The 16,940-nt window shown below is 36.4% G+C and overlaps 1 protein-coding gene across 2 annotated transcripts in view; it reads right to left on the bottom strand.

Annotated features, from left to right (window-relative positions):
* Positions 1-505: 505 nt before the first annotated feature.
* Positions 506-16,940, bottom strand: part of ZNF277 (zinc finger protein 277) — a 38,858-nt gene continuing 22,423 nt past the window's right edge. The window contains exons 5-12 of one of the 2 annotated variants that reach the window (XM_079303583.1): positions 15,098-15,189; positions 13,642-13,752; positions 11,747-11,879; positions 6,256-6,323; positions 5,000-5,096; positions 4,451-4,493; positions 3,319-3,493; positions 506-2,518 (exon numbers count right to left, since the gene is read on the bottom strand). In XM_079303583.1, coding sequence (XP_079159709.1) covers positions 2,338-2,518; positions 3,319-3,493; positions 4,451-4,493; positions 5,000-5,096; positions 6,256-6,323; positions 11,747-11,879; positions 13,642-13,752; positions 15,098-15,189 — 900 coding nt within the window. In that variant the 3' untranslated portion in view covers positions 506-2,337. The remainder of the gene's footprint in view (positions 2,519-3,318; positions 3,494-4,450; positions 4,494-4,999; positions 5,097-6,255; positions 6,324-11,746; positions 11,880-13,641; positions 13,753-15,097; positions 15,190-16,940) is intronic. The other variant, XM_079303582.1, reaches the window with a different exon arrangement.

The following is a 16,940-nucleotide window of genomic DNA, read 5'->3' as shown; positions in this document are numbered from 1 at the left end:
AATGAAAACTCTTGATTTTTACTCTAGAAATCATAACCAACCCTCTCTGTGAACCTACAAAAGACTTAAATCTACTTTGTTGCCTGTTCATAACTGAAGCAACAAGTTCAACCCTGATTCTTCATGTTCTTGATATTTCCAGTGAACACTGCTTATGAATTCTTCCTAAGTCCCTTTTTCTCTTTACTCAAAATAGACAACCAGTCTGTGTTATTTATACAATTTATCTTTAGATAGTCTCTTAATTCTACACTGAAAAATTGCTTTTTCAAATTTCTCTTAGAAATAACAGCAGTCATTTCATATTGCTGACACTGTTTTCATTTTGTAGGAATTTGAATGACTCAGCATTACATTCCTTATGATTAGGAAATGTTTTGCAATTTCACTTTATTATATATCAGTCAATTTTTATGTTTCCCTTAAAGTGCCCTCCTGAGATGGGCTTGCCATAAAACTCATTTGTGTGCTGCTGCCATAGTTCTTTTGCTGATTTTTTTCCATTGCTCAACTCACATCACTGATGTAAGCCCCATTAACTCTTATTCCCTCAGCTAAGAATATGACTAAAAGGCAAAGACTGAAATCAATTTCTAAGTTAGGAAGAAAATAATTGCTTGGAGAAAATTAGGGGGGAAAAAGGCAGCAACATCCCTTGCAATTACTGTATGAAATTGAGAATTTTACAAATGCAAGAAATACAGATTATAGCTTATTTAAGATGGTCAGGACATTTTAGCTCGAAAATACTGGGCTTGTGCTTGCTCCTCCTAGATTTTTGTATCAATGCAAACATACCAATGACAATATCTGTTTCCTTTTTCTGTCTGTATTCTCAACACCTGCTGCATTTCCTATATCCCATTTACTCTTGATAGAGTCAGATACTGTTTCTGTCTCTGTTTCACTCTGCAGTTATGTGGCTGATCTGTCTTACTCAGTGCATTTTCAGTATCCTGTTGGTCTAACTTATCTCCAGAGCACCCAGGCCTAAGAAAAAATATGAAAGAGAAAGCAAAGAGAGGTGCTAGAGGGTGATGTGTAATGGCAGGAGAAAACCAGTTCATGCAAAGGAAAAAAAAATAAGATTGCAGGGTGAATTAGGTGGGACGTAGAAGCTTAGCAGAACATGGCTAAAGATTTACATTTAGCCCCTGCTCCTAGAGACTGCTTTATAATTCACAATCCCCATATAAAGACAAGCAACAACTCTTATTGATAGCAAGGAATTTCAGGTAACAAGGGCTGTGCAAAGGCAAAGCTGCAGCTTTGAATCTTCTCAGGCAGGGAAGAGCACTGAGCTGAGACTTCCATTCTTTCAGCAAGTGTACTAACACTGACCTGAAGAAGAAAAAAGAATGTACTAACACTTTTGGAAGACTTTATACATATTATGGAAAGCTGAATTCTAAAACTACCTAACATTTCAGGAATACTTAGTTTGGATCATCCTAGCAGGACCTATGCCCTGAGCAGCTTTACCCTACTAGGACTGAAATTTTTTCTGGACACGCTGAAAACCTTCTGCCACTTTGAGAACTTTAAAAGGAAATATGGCAACTTTTTTGGACTTGAGATTCTTAGGATTTAATTTGGATTATGCGTCTGCAATTCCCTAAGTCATTCTTTAACATCACAGTTCATAACCATACAAGAAATAAACTTTAAATTCTTTGGGTTTTTAATACAACCAATATTGCAATCATTCCTATGCTTTTGTAGATTCCGGATTAACAGCTTATCATGCAGTCAGATATTCATGGGGCAGGCAGAACTTTACTGATGTTTCTGAGCAAATTTCAGAATAGGCACCATACATCTTAAATACTGATGATTAATAATACAGATATACAGATTTATTTTTATTTTCCAAAATGTCTAAAGCAAAAATTAGCAAGAATTCCTTCACACACCAGACCAAGAATTACATTTTCTGTCTGCTCTCTAACAGCAATAATCCACTGGCTTTCCACACTGTCTTAGTTGTTCCCACCTTTTACAAGGTGGCCTTAAAATAGAACTCATATTCTGATTAAGTCAGGAAAAAATTTTTAAAAAGATGAAAATTTTTTAAGTAACACTAATGCATTAATGGTATTTGAAGATCCTAGCAGAAAATCAAGCATTCAATTTTAAAATGAAGCTAAAATTTAAAAGAAGATAAACAGACAAAGTTAGCACTTGAATTTTTATTTAGCATTCACTTTCTAATATTTGTCTAGTGATAATAACATTTGTGAGTGTAACTGTATTCCAATAGTATTTAAATACATTTTTTTTTGTCTTGCTGAAAAAGCACTAAAGGTCAGCCACTGTACTTCCAGGTCAAAACTTCTCCTAACTCTTGTTCTCTTGACACAGAAGCTGGTTTAAAACACTGCTCTGTTTGAGAGCTTTTAGACTGGATATATCTTCACTTACAACAGGCACTTCTTCACTTTGATCCTCAGTTTGTGCATCTTCACTGTCTGACAGTGTACACAGGAGGGTATCATTTTCATAGGTAGGGAAATAATACCTGAAAGCAACAAAGACATGATTACTAGACAGTCACACATTTTGTTTGAAAGGATGAGATAAGAATTTTAAAAAAGGAAAAATGAGCAAGTCTGGTTATCTGGAATGACAGTAAACAGCATACTCAAAAAATCAACTGCACTCTGCAGGTATGCACAGTGCAGAAGAGTCACAGGGAAGAGCTGACAACAGATGAGCCCTTCCTCCTGTTTCTTCATCCATATGATGTTACAAAAGAGACTACAGATCCATATTTGTCCCTCAACAAGTGCTGAACTGAGGTGTTTGAGTTAGAATACCCCTGTGCTCTATCAACTGGTATAGAGCATCATTCTCTGGACTCATACAGCCTACTTAAGAGTCTGGACCAGTGTTTTGTTACACTCTCTCTATTTCCCATAGAAAAAACTATGGGTAAACAATCAACTTGCTCTGATGCCTAAAGTAGACATCATGCACATATCTACATTAGGCATGCAAAAGAAGGGGTTTGACTTGGTTCTGGAACAATTTGGCAACAACAAACTTCTCTGGCATAGTGACTTGAAAGATCCCATGTATAGGGACACTGTGTCCTGGATGTAACTAGAAGAGCCATATCCCATGCACACCTTCAGAAGGTAAAGAGATTTCTAATTCTGAGAAGTTCTGAGACCACTTATTATTTTATTTGGGCCACTAGAGCTAGGGAGTTTAGGGCACTGTTATATTCACAAACCCCAGAACTTTCAACTTACTGTTTCATAGAAATTATCAATTATTTATTATTATAAATGCTGGAAGAAATGTATTTGCCCTTACTGTGGTTGATCCCATGTAGACCTGGCTGGCAGGAATGCAATGTGTTTGGTCTCTTCCATGTGACTTATCAATCCTCCTTTGGATTCAAATTTCTCCTGGCAGTTGTAACAACGACAGTGATGGATTTCTCTTCTGATGAAATTCACTAGCTTTACTTGCTGATAGAAGTTCAGACCTGGGAGAGATGGTAGTGAACAAAGTGTATGGGCAACAGAAGTCTTAATTTAAAAATGCTTTCTTGGATTAAGCATATGGATTGATAAGAGTTTACTGAAGACAGCACAGCCTGAATGCTGTATCTTAGCAAATTAACTAAATAAGGTGTTTATTTCTAGCTGCTGGGAAGCCAACCCTTCTTTTAGTGCAAAAACTGCAAACATTTTGCTTCCTCTCAGTCTAAGCCTTTAGGCTTAGTGACAGAGCTTCAGGAGGAGACAAGTAGGTTGAAGAATATTGGGAAATGAGAGAGAGAGATTGACTATTGGCATTTTACTCTGGCTTCCCTGTGGCCAGCTACATCCATGTAACAAGTGATAGGGGGAGATTTAAGTTGGATATTAAGAAAGATTTCTGCACCAAAAGGCTTGTCAAGCCTTGGCACAGGCTGCTTAGAGAAGTAGTTGAGTCACCATGCCTAAAGGTATTTAAAATATGTGTAGATGTGACACTCAAGGACATGGTTTAGTGGTGGACTTGGCAGTGCTGGGTTAATAGGTGGCATCAATGATCTTAAAAGTCTTCCACAACCTAAATGATTCTGTTCTGCAGCAGAAAACAAACATTGACCATACAAAGCTTCTAGCTTGCAAGCAAACATTAACAGGCATAACAATAATAATAAAAAAAAAATATTTCCAAGTCTCCAGCAGCCAGATCTGGAACTCAGAGCAGGTATTTGTAGAAGCTACTCTGCAAAAGAATCCAATGTGTCTAATCCTTGGCAGTAACAACAGTTCCATAAAAATAAAGTGTTCTTGGCTTGCTTTTGTAAGCTGGCAGAAAAGTTTCCACAATGGAAAAGTTAAACGTCTCTACAAAAATAAAACAGATAAACTTGTTTTCCACTATTCTTATTATGTGGTTTTCTCCACACTAGTGGCAAATGCTGACAATTACAGCACCTCTTACTCACCATGCTCTGACTTTATTTTAAGAAAGTGAAATCCATGTGATTTCTGGAGGGACAGAAAAAAGAAAGAAAGAAAAAAAATCTTATTTCCACTACTTATACTATTCCAAGTTAAAAACAGCTCAGCTTTTCATGGGCTGACACAGACATATGCATATAGACACACAAACATGAATGCATGAAACAAACCCCAAAAATTTTGGTTCATCAGAAACTTTCACATTCATATTTAATACTGTTAAATAGTTTACTGAAACTGAAACAGATGCTAACCATAAAATATATTAAATCATGAAACCACTATCATATCAAAGATGCTATTTCTTTACTGCCTGTAGCAGTCTGTACACTCACAAGAAATAGCTGTCAATGCAAAGCTTGACTTCTCTGCATTTTTTAAAGAACAGATGCTGGAGGTGCATGCAGTACTTTAGTTCTGTGCTGAAGAGGGCATTCTAATGCAGCAACTGATTTGACCTTAATAAAGATGTTACAAACACAATTTTTCATTCCAAAGTGATGAAAAAACCTGTTATTTAAACGAAGTCTTACCTGCATGTGAAGATACAGTTTTTCTGTGGTGTCTGCTTGTTGTTCACAAAACAGGCAAACTGCACATACAGGATGCTCTTCCCAGTCAGACCAATCTCTTATGAATAAAAGTCAAAAAGATTAATTTAGTTGTGGAAAAGAGAAGAGACATTTTGAGAAAGGGCAATTCAGATTCTGCTTTCACGACATTAGAAATAAATCCAGAGAAACTGAATATTTTAAAGGGTTTGAAAAGACAGCTGGATTTATAGCTGGATACTTGATTATAGTCTTGTGTAGAGTCCAAAAAAATTACAAATTTCAGAATAACTGAGCAGTTAATATTGGGTAATTCCTATGCAGACAGGCATTTAATCCTACTTGAAACTGTCTGCACTCATAAATAGAATACTAACTTCAATTTCTATCCAGTTTGACAAATCATTAAATACTGATTTTAGTATTTATTTTTCTAAGGGCTTTTAAAATCCTTGTATACCTTTCTAATCTTTCAATTTACCAGCCAAAGTCATAATCATCAGGCAGAGCTAACTCTAAGTGTTATTTACTTATGAAATATTAATTACTCACATATGCTACAATTAGACACGTACACAGAGAATACTTTACCAAAATATTCATTTAAATCCTAGTAGTGCTGAGAGATAGAACTATTATTGACCAGGTAGAGCCAAGTAAAATTCACCTCAAGTCACAGAGAGAACCAGGAAGATCAGGGACCTTGATACCCATAAATTACTTCCTGCTTATTCAATTTTCTGTGGCCAAGGAAATCACCTCTGCAGTGATCTGAGGGCACAGAAGAATGCCCAGCAGGTGGATGCAGCACTGCTGAGAAGCTTCCTTTGAAATCCCTTTTTAGTCTCCAGTTATTACCTTTTTATCAATTTTTTCATACAATTTCTTCTTCATAGTGACTTTTTTGATGCTTATTTTTAATTTTTTAATTTGAGCAAAAGCTGTTTGACTATTTTCTGGTACAAAAGTAAAAAATAATGCATTTTATCTACTTCATTACAAATCCAGAAGGCTTCTGTTTGAGCCCTAGGGAAACAAAAAACAGGCTTGTGGTTGAAATATGAAGTTTACAGCTCTCATTGCTGAGAAGTGTTTTTAATGAGGACAATTTGGAGTTGAATTGATTGGCTTAAATGAATTTAAACTGTGTGCTAACTGTGCACAGCATTTTCCCTGCAACTACTTTAAGAAATAATGGTCCTTCAAGTCTGTGTAATGGATTCATGAGTAACTCTTACTCTTCCAGGTTATCTAGTAATTCCCGGTCATCCTCTGACTGCACTTCCTCCCAGGACTTTCCAAATTCCTGGCGGGGAAAAAGAAAAGAAAATTAAAAAAACATTTCCTGATTCTCATCACACATTGTCACTCAACTGAATGAACATCCCAGAAGTTGCAATCAATGTCTTATTTTGGATCACTTCAATATTGCTGTGAGTAAAAAGTAGTCATACAACATTGCTTTAGTAAGAATTTTAAAATAAGAATTATTTTCATTTTTAACAGGGCATTTCCCACACTATAGTTGAAAGGAAGATGATTTGGCACAGAGTTCTCAAGAACACCAGTAGTGTAACACTTCCCAAGTGTTCCTGAGGTGGGTATGTTATCACTGTCTCAAGCTTGACTTCACACTTCTCAATCCAATCTGCTCACCTTGCTTTTGAAGCAGCACCTGCTGCTCGAAGCAGCTGCCACACCTGAGGCTGGCACAGGCAGGCAGGGCTGTGCCTTGCTCAAGGCTGTGCAGTGAAAACATGGTGTAAACTCATCCACAGAGTGCTCCAGAAAGGCAGCATGAGCCAGGGCACAGACCTGTGAGACAGACTCCAGCTTGTCTTCCCTCCTCTCCTCGGCCATCAGCACATCTATTCATGGTGTTCTGTTCTTCCTTTCACTCTTTGGGTGGTTTATTTATACTCAAAGACCTTCAGCACAAAGTATATCACAATGCATTTGTGCAGCATTCAGCACAATGGCAAACTCTCTCAGCATGACTGAGATATAAATAACAGGCAATAAAAAGCTGAAGGGCTTTACTCAAATACCAGCAGTGATCTTTAGCTAGTGTTTTTCTTCCCTCAGAGTCTTCTTGTCTTTAAAAATAAACCCAAGCCAAGTAACCAGTAATCAGAATAGTATTTTTGAACCCATACTTTTGATGGCTGTGGAGGATTCACAAAGATTATAGTTGACAATCTCATCCCCATTAAAAAAAAAAAAAAAGCTAATAAAAAGAGAATCCTTTAATTGATTTTATTAACATATTCCTACAAATAAATATATTTAATAACATTCTTAGTAACAAGTAAGATTGCTGCCTTTATGGGTGTTTGGAAAAAGAAGGAGAATATATCCATCATGTTACAATTGAATGAGAATTTAAAAAGTTGTTAGTGTCTATCAGGAAAATTGTAAACAATTGTCTCTAGACAGCTCTAAACATAATGTCATCACATATTACAGAATGAAAATTCTGTAATTAATTCAGTGATGCTACATGGTAGTGTGTGAGAGGGGAGACTCATTAATGTCACCATTACTGAGAGATAACATGAAGCCATTAACACCTCTCACCACATGTTCTCCCAGCTGCACACTAGCTTCCTATGTCTGCTAATGTTAACACCTTAATCAGCAGATAGTGGCTCACAACCACTGCAAAATGCAGATGAATGCTCACCACTTTTCCCTTTACCAGCTCAAAGTATATCAGCATAAGAGAGCACATTCAAAAGTGCAACAAGTATTAAGCTTCACCTTCTAATTGAAGGTGAAAGGGAAAAAACATGCCTGAGCTTTGTTATTGCTGATGTTTTTTATGGTGTTTCTGTGAAGAAGGCAGAGAGGGAGCTTGTAAGATGTCTCTGTTTCCCTCATCTATTTGTATTCAGAGGAGAAAAAATAAAGAAAAACCAAAAAGCTAACTAGTCTTGTATCACTGAAAAATTGCATAGTGAATGGATAACTAGGAACACAGATGAAAATGCCAAGAGACTGAATCTGAGCAATTGGGTGGAAAAAAGTTCTTTGAAACATTCTTAAAAATCTTTCAGGTTTTTAATTTTTCTTTTTTTTTAAACACTTTTTCAGTTCTCCAGCTTGATGGGCATCTGGGACCAAGTGTGCCTTTGTTAAGTATTCAACTTTCTTTGCTTTTTCATCCAAGATGCAAGAGCTGCCAGGAATGACCTCTAGAGATTCCCAAGAAATTCTTAACAAAACCAGAGAAAAAATGAGACTTGACATTGTTAATAGTTCAAACACTAGAAAATGTATAATTAAATAAACCCTGAAGGCCTTGTTATATATTCAAGAAAAAAACACTTTCTCTTTTAAATACTTTCTGTGTACCTCACAGAGAGAATGATCCTACAGAAAAGTGAGAGTGTGCAAATGTGTGTGGTGTGATGATTTCCTCTTCCAAAATGCACAGAGATTATTGCCCTCACTGGCAATTTACCCTCTCAACCTGAGTGCAGTTCTACAGGCAGAAAGTCTGAGTGCCTCACTGAGGCAACACACCCCAGCTTGAAAAAAAAATGCAGAGATGGGAGAAACTAGAAACAGCAGCTGGTATCTCAAGCAGTGCTCCCTAAAGAGCAATTCCCAAACTAGATGAAAATGGAGCTCCAGGCCTGTGGAGCTCAGAAACTCCAAACATATGTTGATTTCCCCTGCAAATTTTCTCCTGCCCTTCTTCTCACCTGTCTTGCTGTGATCACCTGAGCTTTGTCATCTGTTTTATATTGCTGCAGAACAAGAGATGCTCTGGCTGGAAGAAGAGATGGCCTTACCCCTACATTAGTTAATCCATGTTGGATGAATTGCAATATGAAGCATTCCCCAGTTGGGTGATTTTCTTAAATCTTGAACCATCATCAACTGATGAAGGGTTTCCTTTACTATTTTACAAAATACACATCGTGAAAATCAAAAGAGGATAAATATAAGTAGTGACTCCCATAATAAAATAAGGGAGTTTTAATACTGCCTTCTGCTCTTTTATGGCCTCCAGCAGGCACCATAGATTACAAAGTTCTTCCCTCTCCTTTTTTACTTGGCTCTTTGTACAAGGTGTGTCATGGGACCATAATATAATATATGCAGAGAAACAAGGAAATTAGGTTGGAACTTGTGTTTTTTGAAGAAAACAAAAATAAGGAATTCTTCACCTATGAATCATGGATACATTGTTGCTCAGTTTTTCACACTCCAGTACCAGTTCATCTCTTTGAATTAACACTTCAAGCTATTCTGTAGGATTGGTATAATCTTCCACACTTACACAACAGAGATATTTCAGATACAATATGTAAACGATGTTTGTGTCATTGAAACTGTATAATCCCCTGGATATTCAGAGCAATGTGAAGCACAGACCTCTAACACTCATTGGTAAAAGTGAGTAAATCTTGATAGTACACATTAAAAAAAAATTCTGGTAAATTGTGAGGTGTTAGGGGAGAGGAAGCAAAATCACTACATTGAGCCATTACAAAAAGCAGATCTTGTGTAACATCTAGAATTTACTGAATACAGACTCAGCCTGAAAAAACCCATCCTATTACCCTTAATATAATCTACTGTAGAGCATGTATGTGCACTACAGAATATTTCCTCCTTACAATGCATAGGCCAATCTACTGAACTCATAGTAAGCAAACTGAGGTTCTTCCTTTTAGTCTTCTTGTCTCTGTGCAGAAAAATAAGGGGTTGTCAAAGGCTGTTTGGAAAGCAAACACTTTCCATTATGTAGGAACACTCCTAAAAAGTTCCTGAGTGCAAATATACATTATAAAGTGAAGTATAAGTGTTTAAGACAGAGTTTTTAGGTTGTTTTCAAGCTTTTTTTTTTTTTTAATTATTTCTTTAAAAGAAGAAATGTCAGAAATTCTGATGTGGGTGTAGTCTGAAGGATCAAAAAAGCTGAGTAGAAACAGTCCCCTGAGTAGACTGTGGTGCAGACAACTGAAAAACTGTGGAAAGACAACTTGGCTGTAGCAGAGCATGTAGAGCCAGACAAAGAATTGTGATCATTCAAGTCTGTCCCAGAAGATGCACTGGCACAGATCTTGCATACACAGTACCCACTGCCCAATTTTAAACATTTTGGTGATTTGACATAGCTTATTTGAGTTATATTTACTATTGTCTGTAATTTCAAGAAACTGAAAGAATACATGTCTGAGTGATGCTACTCAGTGACCAATACTCTGGCTGGTTCAGGCTGGCATGAGAGGGCACTCTGCAAAGTTCTGGCCAGAATCCCAGCTGCAGGCAAAGGGGACCAAGGACTTTTAACAGTTTGCATGTTCTGTGGCCATGCAAAGAGCATCTCCCAGACCACACCTGGATGTGGTTCAGGAAGCACACAGGCCACAGTGGGCAAAGCCACCAGTTTTGGAGCAACTGGAGAAAAGAGGTTAGCTATGTGAATATTAGCCTTGCTGTTATATTAACTTTGGCATATCCTGTTCATTAACATGGCACAGCCATTGTGTCTGTATTCATGTTATGATGTCCCTGCATGTCTTTCAAATTTCTCAAGTAGTACTTCATAGAGATTCTGGGTAGTCATCTAGCTCAATTTCCTGATCTACAATGGAACAGATTAAAATGTGAACAATGAATGCAAATGAGAGACAAAAGATAATTTAAAAAGATGCCAAGTTCTGAAAATATAGTATTATGTGCAGGACAAGCAGAGAAGAAAGAAACTATTAAAATCACTTAAAACAATTACATTAAATTAAAATCTGTTAACTGCCAAAGGAGAAGTAAAAAACATTTACCCTACACAGCTCCAAAACCTTTTCCACACTGTGCAACAAATACAGGTCAGTTTTCTAAGTTGTGAAATTTGAATATCTAGAAAAAAAACCCCCAGGTCTCAGATCATTGATCTTTGAAAGAAAAATATGAAATACCACCAAAGAAACTCATTCTCTCTTAGGTAGAAGGGACTCGGCAGAGCATTAAACAAATTTTTGTTCTCAGTATTAAAGTAACACCCATGGAGAGAAATTAAAAGGAAAGGGTAGGTAAACAGTCAAGAATGGCTGTTTTATTTATATTCTAGATATTAGCACATGTAGAAGGCACAAAGACTACTTCAGGTGAACTATAATTATTTCTGGGACAGAACATTGCAGCTTTTGAAGCAGCTCCCATATTTGTAAGTTGACGGCAGCGAGTAAAAATCTGTTACATACACATGCACACACACCCAAAGGTCTGAGATAAAAAAAATATTTAGCAACACACACCTACCTGGAGTCTAAAAACTAACTGTTTTTCTTTCATCTCTGTATCTTTCACTTTCCTCCTCTTTGTATTTAATTTACCCTCTAAAGAGCACTTCTAGCTTAAGGTTTGTAGAAAATAAGCTCAAAACCGACTTGCTTTAAGTTATATCCCATTTACTTCATTGCTTTATCTCACTTTCCCTTCTGTTTTAAAACAGAGAATGAGCACTAATGACATGATTAGTGTCTCTTCAAGCTACATTCTTGCATCTCTCAAAATTAAATCTCAACAAAAAATGTTTACTAGTGCTTAGTTTGACAATTATCCAGAATATCATACCATAAATGAGCATCCTTCTTAAGAACCCTTCACTTGACTTTTGACCTTTATACTAATTGCTACTTTGGATTTATTCACTTTTAACTAGATCAGGTATGTATCTATTTAGTCAATTTGCTAATTATTCATAGAACTACTTACCAAGTAATTAATGATATAAAATTTGTCATATTCTTTATTTTTGGCATTGATTCTGCGATGCTGCTTCTTTCTCATGTGATCTTTAAGTGTGTTTTTGTCCCTGAAGACTTTTTCACAGTATAAACACTGCAAGCTAAGATAAAAAAAGTAAAAGGTCAACATGTTAAAATGAAAATAGTACAAAATAATAAAATTAAATAAGCTGGAGTTATATATAGTAAGATTTATCTAAGCATTTCAGATCAAAGTAAAAAAACCAGAAAGCTTATTTGAAAAAAAAATTACCAGATAATCTTAGATCACAATAGAGTCATTTAAACAGAAATAACAATGACAGAAAATGAAAAATATAGATAACAAAAAAGTTTACTGTTTGCCCCATATGCAAAATGAGAGAAAAATCTGATTACCCAAAATTGGCACAGAAAGGCTGCTGATTGCTCACTGTGTGAGCTCTGTAACTCAGCATCCAATCCATCTGTAATTGTTTCTTTGTAATTCTGAGTGAAAAAAAACAAACTCTAAACATACTGCTTATCTTTTGAAACAATTTAAAGTAGCTATAGTTCTACAGTTACAGTTCTAGTTCTACTTCAACAGGGAGAGCAAATGCAAGTTTGCCAGGGTGGTCAATGCGTTTTGAAATCCTAAGAAGTAAAATTCAGTAGGTAAATTCATATCCACACACTCAGAAGTATATATAATTCATAGACAGACATACATACACATATATACACAGACATGAAAATATAATTTAATATTATTATGTCTTCCAGAGCAATTCAAACAAAGCAGAAGTATATGCACTGCTTTGGTCAACCAGCATCATAAAACTGTTTTGGTTCCAGATTCCCATCAGATGTTTTGTGTAGAGCAGAAATTCAGGATTCTCAGTATCATTTTGCCTTTCAAGAGATTTAAGAAGTTTTGAGTTCTCCCTGTGCTTGCAGACTTCAAACCAAGGTTGCCTTGCTGGTGAATCATAGGAATGATGCCAGAATACATCCATGAATTCTAATATCTGCTTTGCTCCACCTGCTAACAGCAGTGTTTGCTCTTCTTGAGAAAGGCATTCCCATGAAGAGTACAGAAGGCTTTCTGTCAGCATACATAATATGGTCTTATTTCCCTCAAACAAGATTTTTCTCCTTTAGTAATTTATTCTCAGGTGCTACTCTACTAGCATAGCTAATGAGTGTATTCTTAGCCGTAGGGGGAGTGGTGTTTCACTACTCTGGACACAATTTCAGCATGTGCATTAACTACAGAGAGGATCAGCTTTGAGAAAACTCCCTCTAACTGAAAGCCTCAGGTCATACTGATAAACAGTAGAGCTGCAAATCATCAGTGAGCATGGCAATTCAGTGCATTAGGCAACACCAATGATAAAAGTAAAGGCACTCTTAATATGTCTTTATTTCTGCAAAAAGTTAACATGTATCTATCCCCTTCTGCTCTGTGTTTACTCTGTAAGCAGTACAAAAGGGAGAGACCAAACATCCCACAGTAATGGTACATGGAGGCAAATGAAGACTGGAACAAGGACTCTGTATTCAGTGATTAAAGAGATGTTTGGCAGAAAGTTTGTCATGATGAGAAAGAACATTAATGCTAACAGCTTTGAGAAAAAGGCATGTGATATTATTGATGTCAAACTGTGCAACTCATAACTGAAACACTGCACTAGACTTCAAACTATGAACTGTTACAAATTAGCTTTCAGTAATTCAATAGAGACCTCTAAGAGGACTCACAATAAACTTACATGCTCTCTTTGCTTCTTCTTAACTAGCCACAAATGTGGAGTTCATTTAATTCATTTTTACCTACAATTTCCAAGCTAAAAGAAATACAACTCAAGTTTATTGAAAACAGAAAAATGAAACTCTACTTACTTGTCAAGCTTCCCCTGTAATACAGCCAAAAACTCATAGCAGTTCACAATGTTATCTGGCAGCCCAATGTTAAAGGCATGTTCTCTTGCCATATGATTGAGAAGAACAGATCTACAAAAGACATTCAAATAGAATGTTACATATTTTTGGGTATATATAAGAATTATTCAATTAGTGGTTTAAAATACACCAATGGCTCTAAAACAGCATACAATCCAATGTTAAATAAACAATAATGGTCTTGCTGCCACTGTTAGGAAAAAAAGGAATGCAATTTTATTGAAAGAGGAAATTTTTCATTTTCAGCTCTGCTGAACATTCAGTAACATTTCAACTGCTCCATCCACATGCATGAAATATAACTCTTTAAATCAAAATTACAGTATAGTTTATTTTGACCCTCACTGTTAGCAAAGCTCATTCATTGCCCTGTATAAGCAAATCACATTTCAAACAACCCTCTTGAGAAACATTGTAAAAAGCCATTTGTCAGACTTCTCTGTGCTGGTTAGCAGAGCAGAAATTCTTGGATGCAATGTGCTTCTACATCAATTTTGCTTCACACAGCAGTAGCAACATGAATGGCACTCAAAAGTGTACACAAATAAACATAATGGATGTTCAAATAAGACACTCTTCTAACAGAGAAGTTTCTGCTTTTGGGGTGTCTTGGGTTTGCCCATAACAGGAGACTAAAGAAAAATCCCAATATTGACACTTTCTTTTACCATTGTCCAGAAATGATTTTCAAACATGCACTCTGCTGCCAGACCCAAGAGGAAGCAGAGGATGAAGTTCCTCTACTGTCAGCAGACAGTAGAGAGGGAGGGACACTCATAGAACACTGGGATGAGCTGCAGGAATATGACCCTGGGTGCTTCTACCCTTCCAGACTAGCAGAACTACCCATGCAAACAGACTTAGCCTCTCCAACTGCAACTGATTTACTCTGAATAAACAAAGATTCTTTGGAGCATGCACTTCAATGCAATTCTTGTTTGGATGCTTTAAAGCCCTCTGTTCACACTCTAATTTTTCTCTCCTCTTTTTCATTTGATATTCAAATTCACACTAGTTAGGTGAGTTTTAAATAAGAAAATGTACAACTGGATAAAAAAAAAAAATTAACCATCACAATTGCTTACACAGCTGTCTGTAACTAAATCAGCTGCCAAAAATAGTTTCCCTTTAAAATGGTTTGTTCCCAGCTCCAGCCTACTGTGTAGTAGAAATAATTGCACTGGAATAAATGAAATAAAGGTTTGAGAAGTAGGACAGGATCTATTTAAAATGGCACTTCAGTTGAAAGAAACACTTAAACTATACTTTAAAGTTAATTCTATTTTCTGAGTCCTACCATTATGCATTAACTAGTTCAATGCCATTGAAAACATAAACAAAGATGCTTAGTAGATACTAAAAAATAAAACAAAAGCAAACAGGGCAACAAACAAACCTGTTTCCTGTGAATTCTTGATCACAGAACATACATATACTATGAAAACTTGTGTCATATCTCTCTTGTTGTTGCTGTTCTAGAATTTCTCTCTATGAAAAGGAACAGATATAGTTATTCAGACAAAACCATAATCATAAAATAATTCCATCAAATAAGCTTATTATACATATTTATCCCTGGTAACAACGAACACATAAAATTCAAATGTGCTGCTGGCACAAACCAGATGTTAAAATGTTTTCAGTGTGGGTTCTCACAAAAATTCCAAGTTTTTTCCAAAGGCAGTATGTGTCCCAGTTAACTTTCAGTAAAATTTTCTTAACTTTATATACATGGTGCATGGACATAAATACAATTCACAGTGAGATCTTACACAACTATTGAAATAATTCTGTATAAAATGTATCAGTTTAATGTTTCTAGCTGTGACTCAGGTTTACCTCTGCTATCAATGAGCAGGTTTATGGGTAACCACCTAACACCAAGTGGAATGGCAAACTCAATCCTACATGGCTAATTGCAGGCAACCTAGAGGGCTTTCTCCTAATACAGGACACAGCCTTGGCTGTTTCTGTAAGAAGCACATACCAACAGAATTTTAAAAATTTAAAAAAGGTGGACTCTCCTTTTTATGAAATATTGGCATCTTTCATTGCTACAGGGAACTGTCCAAACCAGAAAGCATATCTGATACTTGGACAGGTGAGGAATTAAAAGCACCAGTTCACATCAAATACAGCAAAAGCAACAAGGCTGCTCTTCTTCCCTAAAGACATTTCCAACCTTCTATTTCACTGCTGGGACTCCAAAAGGAGAACAGTAATTACAATAACTTACATAAACCAGAAATTTTTCTGAGCACAGACATTCTGGTAATGCATGTCAAGCAGAAACTGAAGTTATGAGGCAGGAAATGAGCAATTTGCTTAAATACTTGCACCAGCTTCCAACCTCCTTGAATGTTTGGGGATGTCAGCATTTATTCATTGTTGATACCAAGACAAAAACACCCGAAACATTTAAAAAATGTGTTTGTTACCTTTTTTATCCTTTTTTTCCTGTACCTCACCCTTGATTCCAGCCTACTCCACAAAACTAACATTGGAATGACTAACTGGGACAGGTATAAGGGATTGTTCCTCTAGCTGTCTGTCCCATTTGCTCCTCCTTTCTTTGCTACTGCTCCTCTTCTTGAGTTGACTCAGCTACTGAAGAGCTACAGGCTAAAACCTACACCTGAAAAGGCTGTAATCAAAGACAGGTCAGATGACAGACTTTGAAGGGTACAGTGACACTGATGTAGAAGACATCATTCCTTCAGCTCATTCAGGAAGCTGGGTCAATTAAAACAAAGGAAGGAAGGAAGAGCTTTGTGTTAGGATGAAGACTAACTATGTAAAGATGTACGAAAAGAAAAAGAGGGCAGAAATTACATTGGACACATACCACAAGCTGCCAAGCTGAAGCAGGAGAAAGGTGAAGTTTGTTTGAACTAAGACAAGCAAAAGAATATGGAGATAGGCTAATACAGTAAAAGGAAATAGGAAAAACTGACTTTCCCCCACCCTCAAATACATCAGAAATGAACAACAAAAAAGAGCATAGATCCAATGCAGCAAGAGACCAAACATGGACAAAGAGGAATGCTTGGAACATGCAGGGCTTCAGTCTAATTATGCCACAAAACTATTGAAGAACTGCATTTAAAACAAAATAAAAAAAGAACCAAGATCAGCAAAGGATAAGAAAGGGTTAAAGGTTGGACATTAAATGTATTTGAACCTGACATAATTTATCCAACAGTCATTATGGAATCAGATAAAACTGTTTCTGGCCATTA

The sequence above is a fragment of the Erithacus rubecula genome (genome assembly GCF_903797595.1).
Source record: "Erithacus rubecula genome assembly, chromosome: 4".
NCBI lineage: Eukaryota > Metazoa > Chordata > Aves > Passeriformes > Muscicapidae > Erithacus > Erithacus rubecula.
The sequence above is the reverse complement of the archived record's forward strand: the minus strand, read 5'-3'. Positions and strand labels throughout refer to the sequence as shown.